Below are 15,777 nucleotides of genomic sequence, written 5' to 3'. Positions count from 1 at the left end.
GCTCTGCGAGCTGGGCGGTGGTAAGTACTTCCGGCGTCAGGAAGTGACGTTAGGGATAAACAGGTCTTGTATCCGTGGCAGCAGCTGAGGCAGACGAGTCGGGCGCTGGTTGCCGCGGACCAGGGAGAGGAGCTGCCTGCCGACGTCAGCCTGGACCACAGACGCTGCCGCTACGGGGTGGACAGGTAGGCCTTGACTCCGGGTCTGGGGACTTGGGCGGAGCCGGGGCGAAATGAGCTTGACAGGCCCGCGCCCTGCGGAAAAACAGTCTCAGGGCGAGAGAAACGTGGGAATTCCGCCCGGCTCTGGAAGCGATTTTACCCCAGGCTTGGGCCTGGAACTTTACGCGCCGATACTCGCAAACGTTTTAGGAGGAAACTGCGGCTCAGATAAGTTCAAGGAGTTTATGTAGTGAAGACAGCCAGCTCTGTCACCCAGGCCTTCTTAACTTTCCCCACATTCTGCTGGCGGAGCCTGCTTGTTGCACCCAGTGTGGATCCAGGGGAGCCGCCCTCGTCTTCAGGGAGCTTAGTCTGGCTCTTGTGTCTAATGTTCCTCAGATGAGCGTGTGGTGGGAGTTGGCAGAGAATCCAGTAGGCGGCTGTGAACCCTCTCCCTCCACTTCTCCTGTCTGACCCATCTCCTTCAACCATCCCCTCCAGCCATACAGCTGGCTCAAGCCAGGCACCTGGGAATCTTGCCTGACTCTCCTTCATTTCTCCCCAAATCCAGTCAGTCATCCTTTACTAAGTCCTATCAACTCGACTTACGAAACATCTCAAATCAGTACACTTCTTCAGCTCCAAGCCTTGGTCATTGTAATAGCCTGCCCTGTTTTCACAGTCATTCATTCCACAAACATTTGCTGAGTGCCAGTTTGGTGCAGGCACCATTCTAGATGCTAGAGTTACAGGGATGAACAAGATAGGTGTGGCCTCACCCTCTTGTTCCCTCCAACACATTCTCCATCCTGGGTCAGAGGGATTTCTCTAAAAGGTATATTCGTTTATGCCATTCTGCTGAGAATCTGCTGGCTGCCCATTAATTATACTTATCCAGGCTCATTACTGCTGCTTTCAGAACCTCCACCATCCAGCTCTAGCTTCCTCATCCTCTTCCGCTCTCCCCCTTGCTCAGTGTTTCAACCACACTGTACTTTTGTTCTTGGAATGTGTTAAATTTTTTTTAGAGCCTCAGCGTCTTCACACATGCTTTTCCTTCTGCCTGGAATACCCCCTTCTCCCTTCAACTTGACAAACTTCTGGGCATCCTTTAGGCCTCAGCTTAACTGTCACTTTCAGAAGGCTTTTATTTACAAATTTTTTGTAATTTTGTTTCCATGTGAGTTACTTCCTCCTGCTAAGGCTTCACATAGGACCGTGTGCTTTTCCTCACACTATTATCACTATTTGTGATTATTTGTGTACTGTCTGTCCAGAGGTCAGAAACTAAAGTATTAAAGCATTTTCTTCACTACTCTATCCCCAGAGCAGGGACTCAGTAGATGTTGGTGAATAAATGCACACCCTCAGGAAGAGCAGTGGTAGTTGAACTGGATCTTTGTGCCCTCAGGTTATTTGAAGCTTTCTAGACCAGCTGGTCTGATTAATCACCAGGTAGGTGATTATATGTGAGTATATGTGTAAATAGAACAAATAGGAAGACATTTTTTTAAAAGCCCAGTTATAAGGAACCTCTGGATGATTAAAATGTTTCAAAAAGCCTATTTATTTGTGTGGACTCTAGTGAGGCCAAAGGCTCTGGGCCACAGTCATTCACAGCCAGGTATGCATTAGTTGGCCCACACAGTGTTGAAAGTGGGTTTTTTTTTCTTACTTAAAATTTTTAAATTAGATACTTTCCTTTAAAAATCAGATTACATATATAAATCTGGATTTCTAGTCTTCTTGAAAATCAGTTCTGGCAACAGTGGGACTTAATTCTTTCAAACCATTGCTCTTCCTATGGTATACCAACCTTAGGCAGTCACTCTCAGAATCACCCTTTTCAGAACAGAACTTCTCTATGGAAGCTGGAAGGGAAACAGGTGAGGCTGGGGGAGGTGGGAGGGAAGGGCTCAGGGCCAGGTTGCCGTAGGCTTTGGAACACCTGGGGTTTTGGAGTTGGTATAGCAGCCAAGACAGAGCATGTGCTCCCTTAGAGAGAGGGAGAGAGGGAGGGAGAGGGAGAGAATGAATGAAAATGAGGATTGAGGATGAGGATGAGGATGAGGATGAGTTTTCAGTGTTTCCTTCCCAGAATTGAGGCATTCTTTGGACCAGGAATGCAAGGTGACCTGGGAAAAGAAATCTCTGTTGGTTCTTTTGGCCTACAGAGAAAAACCCAAACTCTTTAGCTTAGCACACAGGGTCTTTTTGATCCGGCTCCATCCGACCTTTCCAGCTTCATCCGTCTTCTTTGCAGGATAGGCCCTTCCAGCGGCTTCAGGCTCTTGTCCAGGCTGTTTTCTCAGCTTGGAATGCCTTTCCCTGGCCTTTTTACTTGGTGTGTCCTTGGTGATACTTCATTCTGTTTTGTGCTTTCTGCTAGAAAGACACTGACCCAAGCTTTGGGTCCCAGTTCAGGCACGTGTACCTGTGGCGTACATTTTGGGTAGTATTCTTACACTTGGCTTCTTACTTTCTTAAGCCTAATTTGTAATTCACTCACATTTTCTCTTTTACTTGCTTTTTGTGTTGTTCCAGTATTGTATCTGAAAAGCTTTTTCATGTCCTTTGGATACATTAATGGGGATAAATAAATAGGCTTATGGCTCACAACTTAGTTGACATGTCAACTCCCTCACCCTAAGTTAACTGCTGTGTTCTCCTCCAGCCCTTTGGTGATATTTCTGTAAAGCACTTAACACAGTATAATTTTTCAGTGTACATGTCTGTCTTCCTCCAGCTGAACTCTGTGCTCCTCCAGGGCGGGCACCACGTGCACTCATCTTTACCCCCAGCATCTAGCAGTGTTGGCATGTAGTAGGCACTCAAGAAATGTGTGTTGAATGAACGATGCCTGTGACAAGCAGCTGGACTTTATTCTTTCCTGACCCTTGCTCCTATGACACACCTCCTCCTGGCTCCCCCTTCAAAGCAGAACTTCTCTTCTCTAGGGAAGCTGGAGGGAAACAGGTGAGGCTCAGAGAGGTGGAGGCAGAGGGTGGGGGGAGCCTTTGGAATACCTGGGTTTTTGGCATTGGTGTCCGGGGCCAGGAGTGGGACTGGGCTGGAAGCATGCATTTCCTTGGGTGGCTGGGAAGTGATCTGGGATTGGGGCTGGTTTCTTTACAGCCATGGCCAAGGACATCCTGGGTGAAGCACGGCTGCACTTTGATGAGCTGAACAAGCTGCGGGTGTTGGACCCAGAGGTTACTCAGCAGACCGTAGAGCTCAAGGAAGAGTGCAAGGACTTTGTGGACAGTGAGTGTCATTTGGGGAGACAGGGTACTGCTCAGCTTTGAGCTGTTCTGGCTGTGTCTTCCTCTTCCCCCCACCGGCTGACTGCAGCTCTTGGCCCTGCCACAGTGGAGCTGCTGGCTCCCAGGAGGTTGAGCCTGGCCTTCGTGAATTCTCATGTGCTACCTGCTTTGCCTACTCTCTTCTTACGCTCTCTTGTAGGTCCAGAGCACTAGTAAAAACAAATACTGTGATGGGGAGAGATGGGTGTTTATTTAGATATACCATCTCAGGAACCTTAAACTTCATGGGGGCAGGACTATGGCTTACGGATGGGAAATAGTTATATATTCATAATTTGATTTCTTGGGAGAAATAGTGTTCTCAGTAGCAGACTTGCCATTGTTTGGAGTGAAAGTTGATTGACTGGAGTTTCTACAAGCAGTTCAAAAGACTCAAATAAGGTCTTTTTTTTTTTTTTTTAAGCTGGATACTCGGGATACCTCCTGTCCCAGCAGCCAAATAAGCCCAGTGGCAGTGAATATAGAGCAGATTTAGCTAGAGCAGGGATTTCTGGGCCTTCTGGGAGCTCCATTCTATAGGCTGTGGAGAGAGCTTGACTGGCAAAAGGTGGTGTGGGTGCTCCCACCAGTCTTCTGATTGCTCTGTTCATGCTGTTCTACCATTTGGGCCTTAGTTTACTCTTCAGTAATGTGGAATTCCACTGTACCCAAGGAAATTGAAAAAAGCAAATGGGAGATTAGGTCCTTAAATGCTTTGAGCTTTTTGTTAGCTCTGGGTACAGGCAGAAAGCTCCCACCCCAACATTAACTGAAATATGTTGTCTTATCTGTGGCTGTCTAGAGGCAGCATTCCTGTCCTGAGTCAGTCCATTCATGAACATGGCCCTTTGTGCTTCCTGTCACTCCTGGGAAAGCAGGATGGGTTCCCTCCAGAATACTGGCCCACCAGGAGCCTAGTCTGAGCTAACAGCTACTGGCTGGCTCAGTGGGGACTCAGGGTCCACCTATGCCCCAGTCCCGCTCTGGGCACCTGGCCACCCTTCTCTAGGTTTGGACCAAGGCTGGTAGACACTAAGCTTTTTTGACACAAATTAGGAGGGGCAATTTGCTCTGTCTTTTCTCTGTAAGGGAATGCTAAGGGAGAATGGTGATGCTGAGAAAATAAAACTTTTTTTTTTTGTCCTTCCCCCAAAAGAAATTGGCCAGTTTCAGAAAATAGTTGGTGGTTTAATTGAGCTTGTTGACCAACTTGCAAAAGAAGCAGAAAATGAGAAGATGAAGGTAAGATCAGCATATGTTTTGTCCAAATCTTGGCCTGGAACCCTAGCCTCTCATCCTTCTGCCTTTTATTTTTTTGGGGTGGGGATTGTTTTATTTAATTAAAATAAGATTTTAAATACCAAGTTCCATACAAATATTGAATTATGGTGTACACCTAAAACTAACATGTCAACTGTACCTCAATTAAAAAGTAAGTAATTCTTGGTCCAATTAACCTATTTTTTAAAAATAGTTTTATTGAGGCTTGATTTTTATACAAGACTCATCCATTTTTAAGTGTGTAATTCAGTGATTTTTAGTAGTATTATAGAGGTGTGCAACCATTATCACAGTACAGTTTTAGAACATTTTCATCACCCAAAACTATTCCTTTCTGCCTCTTTGCATTCAGTACCTTCTTGTATCCCCTGCTCCAGGTGGTCATTAATCAGTGTTCATCTCTAGATTTGCCTTTTCTGAACCTTTCACATAAATGCAGTTGTACAGTATATATAGTCTTTGTGCTTCTGGATTCCGTTGTGTTAAATTTTTGAAGTTCATCCATGTTGTAGCGTAAATCAGTAGATTGTTCTTTTTCACTGCTGAACTAATACTCCATTGTATGAATTTATTACATTTTGTTTATCCATTCACTGGTTGATCAGTTAACCTACTATTGAACTCATATGCCAGGATACTTTCAGTCATTGTTTCCTTTAATCTTTTTTTTTTTTCTTGGTTGGGGGGGGGTAATTAGGTTATTAGGTTTTATTTGTTCTTTAAATGGAGGTTCTGGGGACTGGACCCAGGACCTCGTGCATGCTAAGCATACAATCTACCACTGAGCTATGCCTTCCCCTCTTGTTTCCTTTAATCTTCATATCAGCACTGAGATAAGTGGTTTATCCTCATTTTGTAAATGAAGGTGTGCAGTGTGGGTGACTCGGCAAAGGACACAGGCTAAATGGCTCTGGGGGTGCTCCTAGGTCTGCCTCAGAGCTGCAGTCTCGTTCTCACTGGGCGCTGTGGGATCATGAGGTTAAACTTCCTTCTGACTTACTGAAAGCTCTGGGGCTCAACCTTCCCCCTGCTGGGCACTGAAATAGCCCCCAAGTGTCCCTTCCCCAGTTGAGGAGTTAATGCTGAAGATGTTTTTAGTGAAGCCATGGCCTTCTTTGGCAATACTGTTCTTCTAGGCCATTGGTGCTCGGAACTTGCTCAAATCTATAGCAAAGCAGAGAGAAGCCCAACAGCAGCAACTGCAGGCACTCATAGCAGAAAAGAAAATGCAGCTTGAAAGGTAAGAATTTTTGATGTAAAGCAAGTTCTTGACTCAACTGTGATTTTATTTTTCCTTCTTGAATGGTCACCTCGTCCATATTCTTCATCGTTCTCCCGGGAATAGTCTTGTCATCCTGATTTGAAGATTTTAAAAATAAAATTACATTTGATGGGAAGAAAATTTAATTTCAAACAACCTCTAGTTTGAGAGCATGAAAGCACAGGTAGTGTCTAGAGTTGGCTGGCTCTCTGAAAGGAAGACTCTCAGGGCTAGAGGCTTTCCAAGGGTGGCCCCAGGTAGGGCATTGCCTCTTACTTTTTTCTTTCTTGCCCTCACTAACTTCATTTTGAGCTCACACCATTTCTTGGAATCATCTAAATCACCCACATTCTTCTATAGAAGAATTAAGTCCATGGTTTATTTCATCCATTTTTCTAACAATTTTGTTTTTCAGGTATCGGGTTGAATATGAAGCTTTGTGTAAAGTAGAAGCAGAACAAAATGAATTTATTGACCAATTTATTTTTCAGAAATGAACTGAAAACTTCATTTTGTAGCAGGAGGGCAAAAAAGAAAAAAGAAAAAAAAAAAAACCCATAACCCCAAATCAAAAAACCCTCTGTACCATTCCAGTGACTTATGACCCAGTGTGTTGTATAAGGTGTGTGAAGAATGCAGCATCTCTGAAGGCAGTAATAAATCAAATCTGAGGGAGCTTTTTTCAGATGTCAGTGCATCTGCAGGTGAACACCCAGTGGCCATGGTGGTCCAGGTTCTCACCTCTTGCATTCTCAGTCTGAACTGAGCAGTATGTGAACTTTTTTTTTCTTGGTATATTTACAAAGCTTTGGAAGGAAAAGCAATAAATTATTATTTTCAAATGGCTTGATCTACCTCTTTTCCTGATACCCTTGAAATGTACAGTTAACCCTTTATAAGAGAACCCTGCCCTCCCTAGCCCCTAGTCCACAAAATAAACCAGGCAGTGGTCAGCAGCTTCTTTTATTTGGACCAGACACACGAGTCAGATGATACTCCCAACAATCAGACCGTTAGGGCTTCTAAGCAAAACAAAGAGAGGTAACTAACCAGGACCAGTGCCTACCATTTTCCACGTGCGTTCACAGTCTTTTTTTTTGAGTTGGCCTTGAGTACAAATTTAGAGAAAGCTAATAAAATACCAAATACTAATGTGAAGAGAATCTATATGCACCCATTGGACCTGTCATGCCCAGCCCCCTGTCCCCTTTGGGAACAAGACAGGAAGGAATTCTTAAAACTATTAGGATGGATGAAGTTATTCAGTAAGAAGCACAGCTCCAGATCAGGTTTTGAGACACCAGACCTCAGAGTAAAGCAACTTATGTTAGGTGGTCTCTAAAAAGTAACAGAAGACTAAGGTCTGGAAAGAGGATAAACAAGGAGACTAAAAAATCTCTTCTCGGTTATGAGAGCTGGAGCTGCGGATCAAGCCTGATCAAGATGACAGCCTCCCAAAAGCACTGAGACTTCATGGCAGAGCTCATGGGGAAAAAAACCAGTGGGAAGCCTGGCCGGGATTGGTGAAGTCCTGGGCAAGAAGCTGGAGAAAAGAGGCTTTGAAAAGGCCTATGTGGTCCTTGGTCAGTTCTGGTTCTAAAGAAAGACGAAGACCTCTTCTGGGAATGGCTGAAGGACACATGCGGCACCAACGCCAAGCAGTCTCAGGACTGCTTCGGGTGCCTTCAAGAGTGGTGCAATGCCTTCTTGTGATGCTCTCCGGGGAGACCCCGATCCCTACCCCCAGTATTGAGTCTCCAGAGTTTGCAGTCAAGTGAGGACTCCTCCTCCGTCTTCTACAAAGGAAAAGATTGCTGTTGTGGTCCACACCTCCGATGCACTCCAGGGTCCTTTGGGAGTTCTCTCCCATCACCATTTCAACTTTTTTGGAGTTCTCACTCTTGCTTGCATTTCCCTTCTCTCCCTGCCAATTTCATGTCAGCAATTACCAGCTTTTCTGAGTGGATTCCTGGTTCCTTCCTTCACACTCACCCTCACCTCTGGTCTGTTTTATGCCATTTGGTCCTCTTTGGCAGAACAGTTACTGTTCTTGTAAAATTTTTTAAATCAATAAAGTCAGTGGCCGTCAAAAAAAAAAAAAATCTCTTCTTGTGGGATGATCTTTTTAAGACAAATAATACACCTTCTAGTCTGACCCATTTCTGACTTAGTCTCACTAGGGTTGAACCTTAAGGAAAACTAAGTTTAAAGCTCTTATAGACTATCTCCCCACCACCTAGGAGTGGGGGCAAGAAAACAGTTTTTAATGAATAGTAAAGAGGCATAATTTCAAACTTAAAAATGGCCTGAAACATCCCACTGTTCATTTTGCTGATTCACGACATGCTGTAGACTCCAGAGTCAAGGTTTAGTCACACGTTGGTCAGATAAGTCATGATACATGCCAAGTAGGCCATGTTTCTTGGAAGTTTATCTAATAGTTTCTGGTCTGGTCCTGCCTTTAGTAATCCTGCAAGGGGACTTGGGCACACAGCAAGTCCTTTGGCACCACTTCCCCATAACCTGGCCCACACCCTCTCCCTGTCCTCAGGTGATGGGTCTGTTTGTGCCAGTGCCCTTGGAAGGTGACAGTTTGATATGCCTCCTGCTGGTGTCTTGCTCCTGTGTGTTGCTGCTGGTATATTTCAAATACTATTGAAAACCTGGGTTCTGAGCAGTTTTCCTGGTACTGCGTCAACAGGAAACTGCCCTGTGGGCATCTCTTCCTGGGGCCCATGGTTCTCATTTTTTCTTTATTTTCTCCTTGTAGTAAGGGTTCCGCAACAGGAAAAGCAGAAGTATAAGAGGGATGAGAAAATAGGGAGTGTAGACAGATATAAGGAATAGTCGTTCGTGGAAAGTCTTAGGTCCTAGTCCTTTGAAACAACTGGCTTTAGAGAAGTCCTCGAATAGAAATGTGGAGAGGATTGGTATCAGAGTTGTCATGGTGTGCACTGAGTAGATGACTGCAGGGGTGCGGATCCACCTACAGCCTCCTGAGGTCGTTGGGGGGAGAGAGAGAGAGAGAAGCGTCAGGTCTGCTCGTGACTCCAGGGATGCCCACAACATCCTTCCCCGTCTCTGCCTGCTCCCTTCAGCTGAATCATTCTACCTCCTTTTCCAAGTGGAAACCAATGGAAAGCTGGATGTGTTATAATAGTGCCTAACGTGCAAACTTACATGACAGCTGGAGGCCTAACACACTGACTGCCAAAGAACTAAGGGTGGGGGCTGGAATTTAATTCAGAAAAACTGGGGCAGTAAAATGGCCATTACCAGTTAAACCTGGTTGGTCTACAGTGCAATGGTGCTGGGGGCAGTCCTGCCAGCAGCATCTGTTAAGTAATTATATAGCGGTGAGAGGGATCAACAGATTCTGCTGAGAGAGGACTGGGGGGCTCCAGTGGGACATAAGCTGTATAAGCTTGGTTACCATGAACACTGGTATAGCTGCCTTCTTTATAAAAGCATTAGTCATGTGGGACACTTAAGGATAATTTTTAAATGAGATGTTGAACCATTTAGGGATTAGCTTAATGCTACTGCTTACAAGCCAGTATGATACTCCCAAAGCAGAAAAATAAAAGCCAATAATAATAATAATAAATTTTGTAGGGGGAAAAACAATAAAAAGAAACAAGTTCAATCTTTAAAGTAGCCTCAGGTTTCACGTGTAAGAGGTTTCTAGTCGACTGAGGCAGCCCTGCAGCCCAGCTGACCAGACACTAGCCTGAGCCACATTAACGTCTCTTTACAAGATCTACCCTGGCCATTCCCAGCAGATCGTCTGTCTCCTTTCAGGGACCACTCCCCACTCCCAAAAGATTTCTGGCACCTGGTTTCAGGGCAAAAATGGGATCTCCCCACCATTTACCAACCTTTGAAGAAAGCATATGTTGCAATGGGGAAGAAAGGCAGCTGAAACACCAGCTCGCAGAACAGGAAAGACTTAAACCACATTGGCGGGTTCTGCAGCAGAGGGTCTTTGAACTCCTCAGTGTACCACTGCCGCAGGTTTCTCAGCTGGGAAAAGAGCACGATCACGATGAATATGGCCACCGGGCAGTACAGGCATCACCAGCTCCAACCCACTGGAAGAGTCATTCATTGCCCAGGCCCCTTGGCAGCAGACAGCACACCCAGCTGGCTTTTGTGCTACCCAGCGTTTGTCAAGAGCAACAGTATCTGCCACTTAGTAGGCTCTTAGTTTGCTGAACAAATACACGGATGTGACTTATCTGCCAACACCATCATGATATTTGTCCTTTCACAACAGCAACTGCACAGCAAACTCCAAGGGCCAGATTGCCTCAAATACAGAAATGAATTTCCTCATCTTTTTTGGAGGGGATGGGATGGGAGGGAGGTAAATCTCTGTGAAAACCTCTGTGAAGATGCAATTTTAGGCAATTTGAATAATCCCCAAATCTCAAGTTCCTCATCTTTCTTAACCCCCTAGTTCTAATTTCTTTTCTCCTTTTAGGAGACCAGTAGGATATTTGTAGAAGAACAAACTCTCCCCTATACCATAAACTATGTAGCTTCTAGGTTATGTCAAGGCTGGACAGTTAGTGGTCTCAGTTCTAGCTTGGGCCCCACTTTCATAATTACACTGTCATATCAAAAGATACAGATCCATGTTGATGTGGCTACAGGCAGGGGAAGGAAGCGGGAGGATTTGAGGCTGCCTAGTTTGTGCTCTTTTATGAGCCCGAAGCCTCCATACCATGCAGACTACTGTTAACCTCCTGGAGACAGCATCTTAACACACCTGCCTTCAAAGCCAAATATATGTCTTGTTATTATGATAAATCAAGATAACTCCCAAGATAAGAATTTGGCTTACAATGGAAAATTCAAAAATATTTTTCCTGTTAATTTTTAATCTAAAGATAAAGGTTCACAGTTGTGAAACAGAAGCCTCTTTGCTGTGAGTGAGCTTTAAGCAAATATCCAGACACCAACATTCTGTTAGCATAATATTAATTACAAAAAGGCCTTAGCTAGATAACCAATTTATTGACCAAATGATCTTTAATTTGTATTTGAGTTGAAATTTAAATTCACAGCAATTTCCTTAGCTTCTTCCTAAGCACTTTTCAGGATGGTAATGTGAAAATATTCACAAAGGTTAAGTCATGGCACCTCTCCTGGGCTCTAGTTCCATACATGTAAAACAAGTGACTTGGACTAAATGTTTCTTAAGATCCTTTTTTGCTTTCTAGATTTACTTAAAACAATTACTTAAAATTTACTGTAAAAAATCCTGGAAGGAAGAAACTATTTTAAAAGATTTACTGCAGAATTGAAAAGGCATTCTGGTTCATTTGAACTTCATTTTCTATTTAATTTGTATATTCTCTCTGATACACCCATTTCATAAATCTAGGCAAATTTGTACAACAGTGTAATTTCTAAGGGCTGCAGGATGATATTAGCAAAATTTACAATCCAGGTGACCCTTGAACAACACGGGTTTGAACTGCACAGTTCCACTTACATGCAGATTTTTTTCAACAGTAAATACTACAGTACTTTACAGTACAGTACTGTGGCTGGCTAAAATTTGAGGATTGGGAGGAACTGTGGGTATGTGGGGGCTGACTATAAATTATACGTGGATTTTCGACTGTGCAGAGGGTCGACGCCCTTAACCCCTGAGCTGAATGAAGAGCATTGGGACCTGGGGATAGAGTGCCTAGCTCTGGGCTAAACACTTCACCTCACTAAGCTTGTTTCCTACTTCACTGTTGGTCAGATGAAAGGAGTTAATGCTCAGTCTTTAGAACAATGTAAATGTTCTAGCTAGCACATAGCAAATGTTAAGATTACTTAATCAAATGTAATTAATATTTATTTGGAGGAGTTCAAATTTAATCCTATTAAAATCTCAGCACGTGAGTGGTCTTTCATAAGAATTATTCTTATTAGGTAAGACCCCCAAAAAGGTAATAAAACTCTTTCCGTGTATACCTGACTCACATTTGATTCAATTTACCACTGTCATCCATTAAAGTCACCAGCCCTATGCACAAGGATTTCTAAACCAGAGTTGCTACTGAACAATCTTGCACTCCTCTGCCTTAGAATGAGTGCAGACTGGTTTCAGGCCTAGATGCTCACTTGTTTTTCCTTATTTTAACAGAAGCAGTGCTACCCAGCTGCACGTGGCACTACAAATGCTTCCCATCCCCTCTGTGTTCTAATCCAAACTAGTTTTACTGTTTCATACTAAGGGTTTTTACAAGTATTGATCTGGTTCAAACCAAGACAGATATTTGCAACTTTTAGCCCAATCATTATGTGATCTCCACAATCTTTTTAGTTCTAGGGGAAAACTCCTTCTGTTTAGGGAGGAAAAACACAACAGATGTTAAATTTTGGCACTTTTTCAAAGAGAATCTGAAGATAACTCAAGGCTTTTATTAGCGATATTTCCCCATACAGAAGCAACAAAACCATCTTTGCCCACCCAAAGCACCAGGAGTGAATAAAGACACAGGCATCCCAAGCTGGGATGCCCCTGTGTTGCTAAGGCCTTCAAACAGCATCAGGCAGACACATGAAAACACACACACACACACACACACACAGTTTCTGGTCAGAACCTGCCTACGTTGGCTCTTGATCTTTTACAGTAAGTCAATTTAAAAAAAATAAAGCTGAGAAAACTTTACCTAATCAAATACGTGAGTTTAAATGGGTCTTTATGATGCTGGACACATTTAATTGTATTTTGTGAGTGATCAGCAAGGAACTTGTGGTAATGGCACATTCAGAAAAGATAGGGAAACCAACAGCTGTTAAGTCTGGACGGGCTGGCTGCCTGGAGTAACATAACTGCCTAGTATGAAGGAACTCATAATGTCAGAGACTAAACAGGTAGTGTGCCTGAGTTCTGCTGGCCAGCAGACTGCACAGACATGGCTCTCCTTTCTTCAAGGCAGCTAATAGCCGCTGCAGAGCTGTGACACCCTGTTCAGAAAGATCATGTACCACCTGGGCCTATGTGGTAGGCTGAATAATGGCCCCCAAAGATATCCACATCTTAATCCCTAGAACCTATGAATGTAACCCTGTCTGGCAAAAGAGACTTTGCAGGTGTGATTGGGTTAAGGATCTTGAGATGGGAAGACTATCCTGGTTATCTGGTGGGTCCTAAATGTAATCACAAGTGTCCTTATAAAAGCGGGGCAGAGGGAGATTGGACTAATGAAGAAAAGGCAGCAAAGTGACAACAGAAACAGATATTGATGTGATGTCGCCACAAGCCAAGAACACCTGCAGCCACCAGAAACTGAGAGAGGCAAGAACAGATCCTCCCCTGAGACCTTCAGAAGGAACCAGCCTGCAAGACTCATTTCAAACTTCTGACCTCCAGAACTGAACGAGCTTAAGTTTGTGTTGTTTTAAACCACTGTATTTTTGTAATTTGTTCTGTAACAAATAGGAAACTAATACACCCTGTATCTGTTTGAGCTTGTAATTTAACCCAACTCTCTTCTACTTGACAATTGAAGCTACAGAGCCTTGTCTTGCCCAAGACTCTCAAGCAGTTCGTGGAAGAACAGTTCCCAGACTGTGGGCCAGTACTCTTGCCACACACAACCCAGGAAAAGGTAGGTCAGAGGTCTTCCCAGTTATGCTTGGAGCTAGAAACAAACCAGACTATGGAGTCGGGGTATATTGTCCAGCAGTGGCTCTTAACCTTTTTGGGAGGGTTGGAGCCCTGGAAAAGTTGATGGAAGCTACAGAAAACACAAGACACACGCAATTTTGGATATCCCATTAGGGGTTCACAGACCTCAGGCAAAGAACGCCTGCTCTGCAGAGAAAAAGCATTTAAGGAAAAACAAAGGCAAAACCAAATCTTTAGGTAGACAAGTCAACCGTGCCCACCCTTCTACAGTCTAGAAGCGCAGAACTGAAGACTGGAATCCTGGGATAGAAGGTTATAGGGTCCAGACGTGAAAATAAAACGTAAGAATTAAAAAGCATTAAAGCGAAGTTTGGGGTAAATAATACTCTCCAAAAACCAAGAAATGGGGCTTTTCGCCTCTGTTTCTACCCAGGTGATCATTCTTACTCAAACCCAATTAAACAGGCTGATTTGAAAAGGTGTCGTCAGTTTATTTCTGAGCTTTGGAAGTTGCTGGATCCTAATCGTGAAGTAAGGACGCCCAGCGGGTGTCTTTTAGCCGGTCTAATTCTACTTGCATTATTTCTCTGGGATTAGTCGGTATTTTAAAGCTCTCCCAAGAAACACAATTTTAAAGCAAGTCCAACATATGATTGGGGCACTGGATCATCCAGATTACTTCCCTCAAATACCGACAACTGATCAGAGCTGGGGTATGGGAGCCTTAAACTAACCCAGGGAAGAGCTGTCTTTAAAAGGAGCAAAGTGCCCACAGAAGCCCAGGAGAAGCTGCTGGGAGAAACGAAGAAAACCTCGAGGAACTAAGTCGAATTGACCGGTAAGGAGGGGCCGCAGCGCCCGCAAGACCCCAGGAAAGCGGAAGGGAACCCTGACTGGGCGAGGCGGGGGGCGAGGCCTGAGGAGGGGAGGTCACGGCGCCGCCGGGAGAACCGCTGGCCGAGGGGCCCCAATCTCGGCGACCGGCGGCCAGGACCGACGGAGCCCTCACCTCGACGGGGTAGAGATCGCGCGGCAGCAACGCCTGCAGGTCCATGAGAAGGGTGATGGGGATGTGGGTGAGGAAGTAGAAGCCCAGCAGCCACTCCAGGCCGCGCCGGGCGCCGAGAGGCCCCATTATCGGTTGGTTAAGTCGGGCAGGACTCGAGGCGACGTTCGCCGGAACGCGACGTGGGAAGAGGCCCCGGCTCGCGCCGTCCGAGACCCTCCTCCCGCCCCACCCGACCTGAGGGTGACGCCGCCGGCTCCCATTGGCTGAGAAGCGGCAAGCGGGCCGGGAGCGGCTGCAGAGGCGGCCCGCGGGCCGTTTCAATTGGCTGTGGAGAGCGCCGCGTGAGCGTGGGCGGTGCTGCTCGGCCGCCGCGTGGGACCACTCCGGACGGTGGGCGTGCACGCTGAGCCGCTCTGCCCTCCGCCAGGACCGCCCGCCTCCTCGCCGGCACCGCGTGCGCGCTGGGCTCCGCAGCGGCTGCTCTCCTTGGCGCTTTCGCTCATCACTCCTCCGTTCCTTCATTTCATCCATTTAGCGCTTGCGAAGCGCCTCTTGTATGCCCGGCCTTGGACGCTTTTGGGGATGGAGCTCCTGGTGCAGTGGGGTGTCACCCTCCAGGGCCGGGAGGACAGTGCGTGGTGATCCGTGCCGTGGGACCAGCGGTCAGGAGCTCTGTCCCGCCGTAGTTGAGGGTCCCGGAAGCCTTTTGAAGGAGGCAGCCAGCCTCAGTTAAGAAAGAAGCACAGGAGGTAAAATTGACTAGTCTTGGTGATTGTGGAGGATGAGGGAGGACCAAGGGTTCATTTTCATTCTGCAAATATTTTAACTATATGCTGGGCCCAGGTCTGCCTGGGACAAGATGGGGCTTCCATTCACTGAGAAGAGGGACATAGAGGAGAAGTGACTGAAAGAGAAAGTAATTTGGTTCCGGCCATGTTTCATTGAGCAGTCTCTGCAGCCTCTGAGTGGGAAAGTCTAGCAGGTAGTTGGATAAACATGTCAGAAGATGTAGATTTGTGAGGCCTCGGCGTTTGATGGTAGTTGAAGTTTTGAGAGCAGGAAGTCTGTAAGATATCTTAGAGGAGTCCTAAACTCAGAGGTCATGGGAAGAGGGCGTTGAGATA

The 15,777-nt window shown here is 45.5% G+C and overlaps 2 protein-coding genes and 1 pseudogene across 4 annotated transcripts; 2 read left to right on the top strand and 1 right to left on the bottom strand.

The window, feature by feature from the left end:
* The first annotated feature begins 26 nt into the window (after positions 1-26).
* Positions 27-6,850, top strand: IFT20 (intraflagellar transport 20). 3 transcript variants are annotated; one of them, XM_010958290.3, is made up of 6 exons: positions 33-185; positions 2,908-3,137; positions 3,297-3,425; positions 4,620-4,705; positions 5,881-5,984; positions 6,421-6,850. In XM_010958290.3, exons 3-6 carry the CDS (start codon positions 3,299-3,301, stop codon positions 6,500-6,502), a joined length of 399 nt encoding a protein of 132 aa, XP_010956592.1. In that variant the 5' UTR covers positions 33-185; positions 2,908-3,137; positions 3,297-3,298; the 3' UTR covers positions 6,503-6,850. The 3 variants fall into 3 exon arrangements, with proteins under 3 accessions (XP_010956591.1, XP_010956592.1, XP_045375007.1); XM_045519051.2 differs by having other exon boundaries at positions 55-185; positions 2,929-3,137; XM_010958289.3 differs by lacking the exon at positions 2,908-3,137 and having other exon boundaries at positions 27-185.
* A 102-nt stretch (positions 6,851-6,952) lies between these two features.
* TMEM97 (transmembrane protein 97) lies at positions 6,953-15,199 on the bottom strand. The gene is made up of 3 exons (XM_010958291.3): positions 14,654-15,199; positions 9,884-10,028; positions 6,953-9,001 (listed from the first exon to the last, which is right to left on the bottom strand). Exons 1-3 carry the CDS (start codon positions 15,182-15,184, stop codon positions 8,748-8,750), a joined length of 930 nt encoding a protein of 309 aa, XP_010956593.2. The 5' UTR covers positions 15,185-15,199; the 3' UTR covers positions 6,953-8,747.
* Positions 7,449-8,145, top strand: LOC123617805 (barrier-to-autointegration factor pseudogene; annotated as a pseudogene).
* Positions 15,200-15,777: the final 578 nt, after the last annotated feature.

The sequence above is a fragment of the Camelus bactrianus genome, chromosome 16 (assembly GCF_048773025.1).
Source record: "Camelus bactrianus isolate YW-2024 breed Bactrian camel chromosome 16, ASM4877302v1, whole genome shotgun sequence".
In the NCBI taxonomy this organism is placed as follows: Eukaryota; Metazoa; Chordata; class Mammalia; order Artiodactyla; family Camelidae; genus Camelus; species Camelus bactrianus.
This window is presented reverse-complemented; position numbering and strand designations above follow the sequence as displayed.

Coding starts and splice junctions, on each gene's coding strand:
- IFT20 (XM_010958289.3), top strand. CDS start 3,299: ATGGCCAAGGACATCCTGGGTGAAGCACGGCTGCACTTTGATGAGCTG. Junction 3,426..4,619: donor GTGCAAGGACTTTGTGGACA/GTGAGTGTCATT, acceptor TTCCCCCAAAAG/AAATTGGCCAGTTTCAGAAA. Junction 5,985..6,420: donor AAGAAAATGCAGCTTGAAAG/GTAAGAATTTTT, acceptor TTTGTTTTTCAG/GTATCGGGTTGAATATGAAG.
- TMEM97 (XM_010958291.3), bottom strand. CDS start 15,184: ATGGATGAAATGAAGGAACGGAGGAGTGATGAGCGAAAGCGCCAAGGA. Junction 10,029..14,653: donor GCGATCTCTACCCCGTCGAG/GTGAGGGCTCCG, acceptor CTCTTTTCCCAG/CTGAGAAACCTGCGGCAGTG. Junction 9,002..9,883: donor AACATATGCTTTCTTCAAAG/GTTGGTAAATGG, acceptor CAACGACCTCAG/GAGGCTGTAGGTGGATCCGC.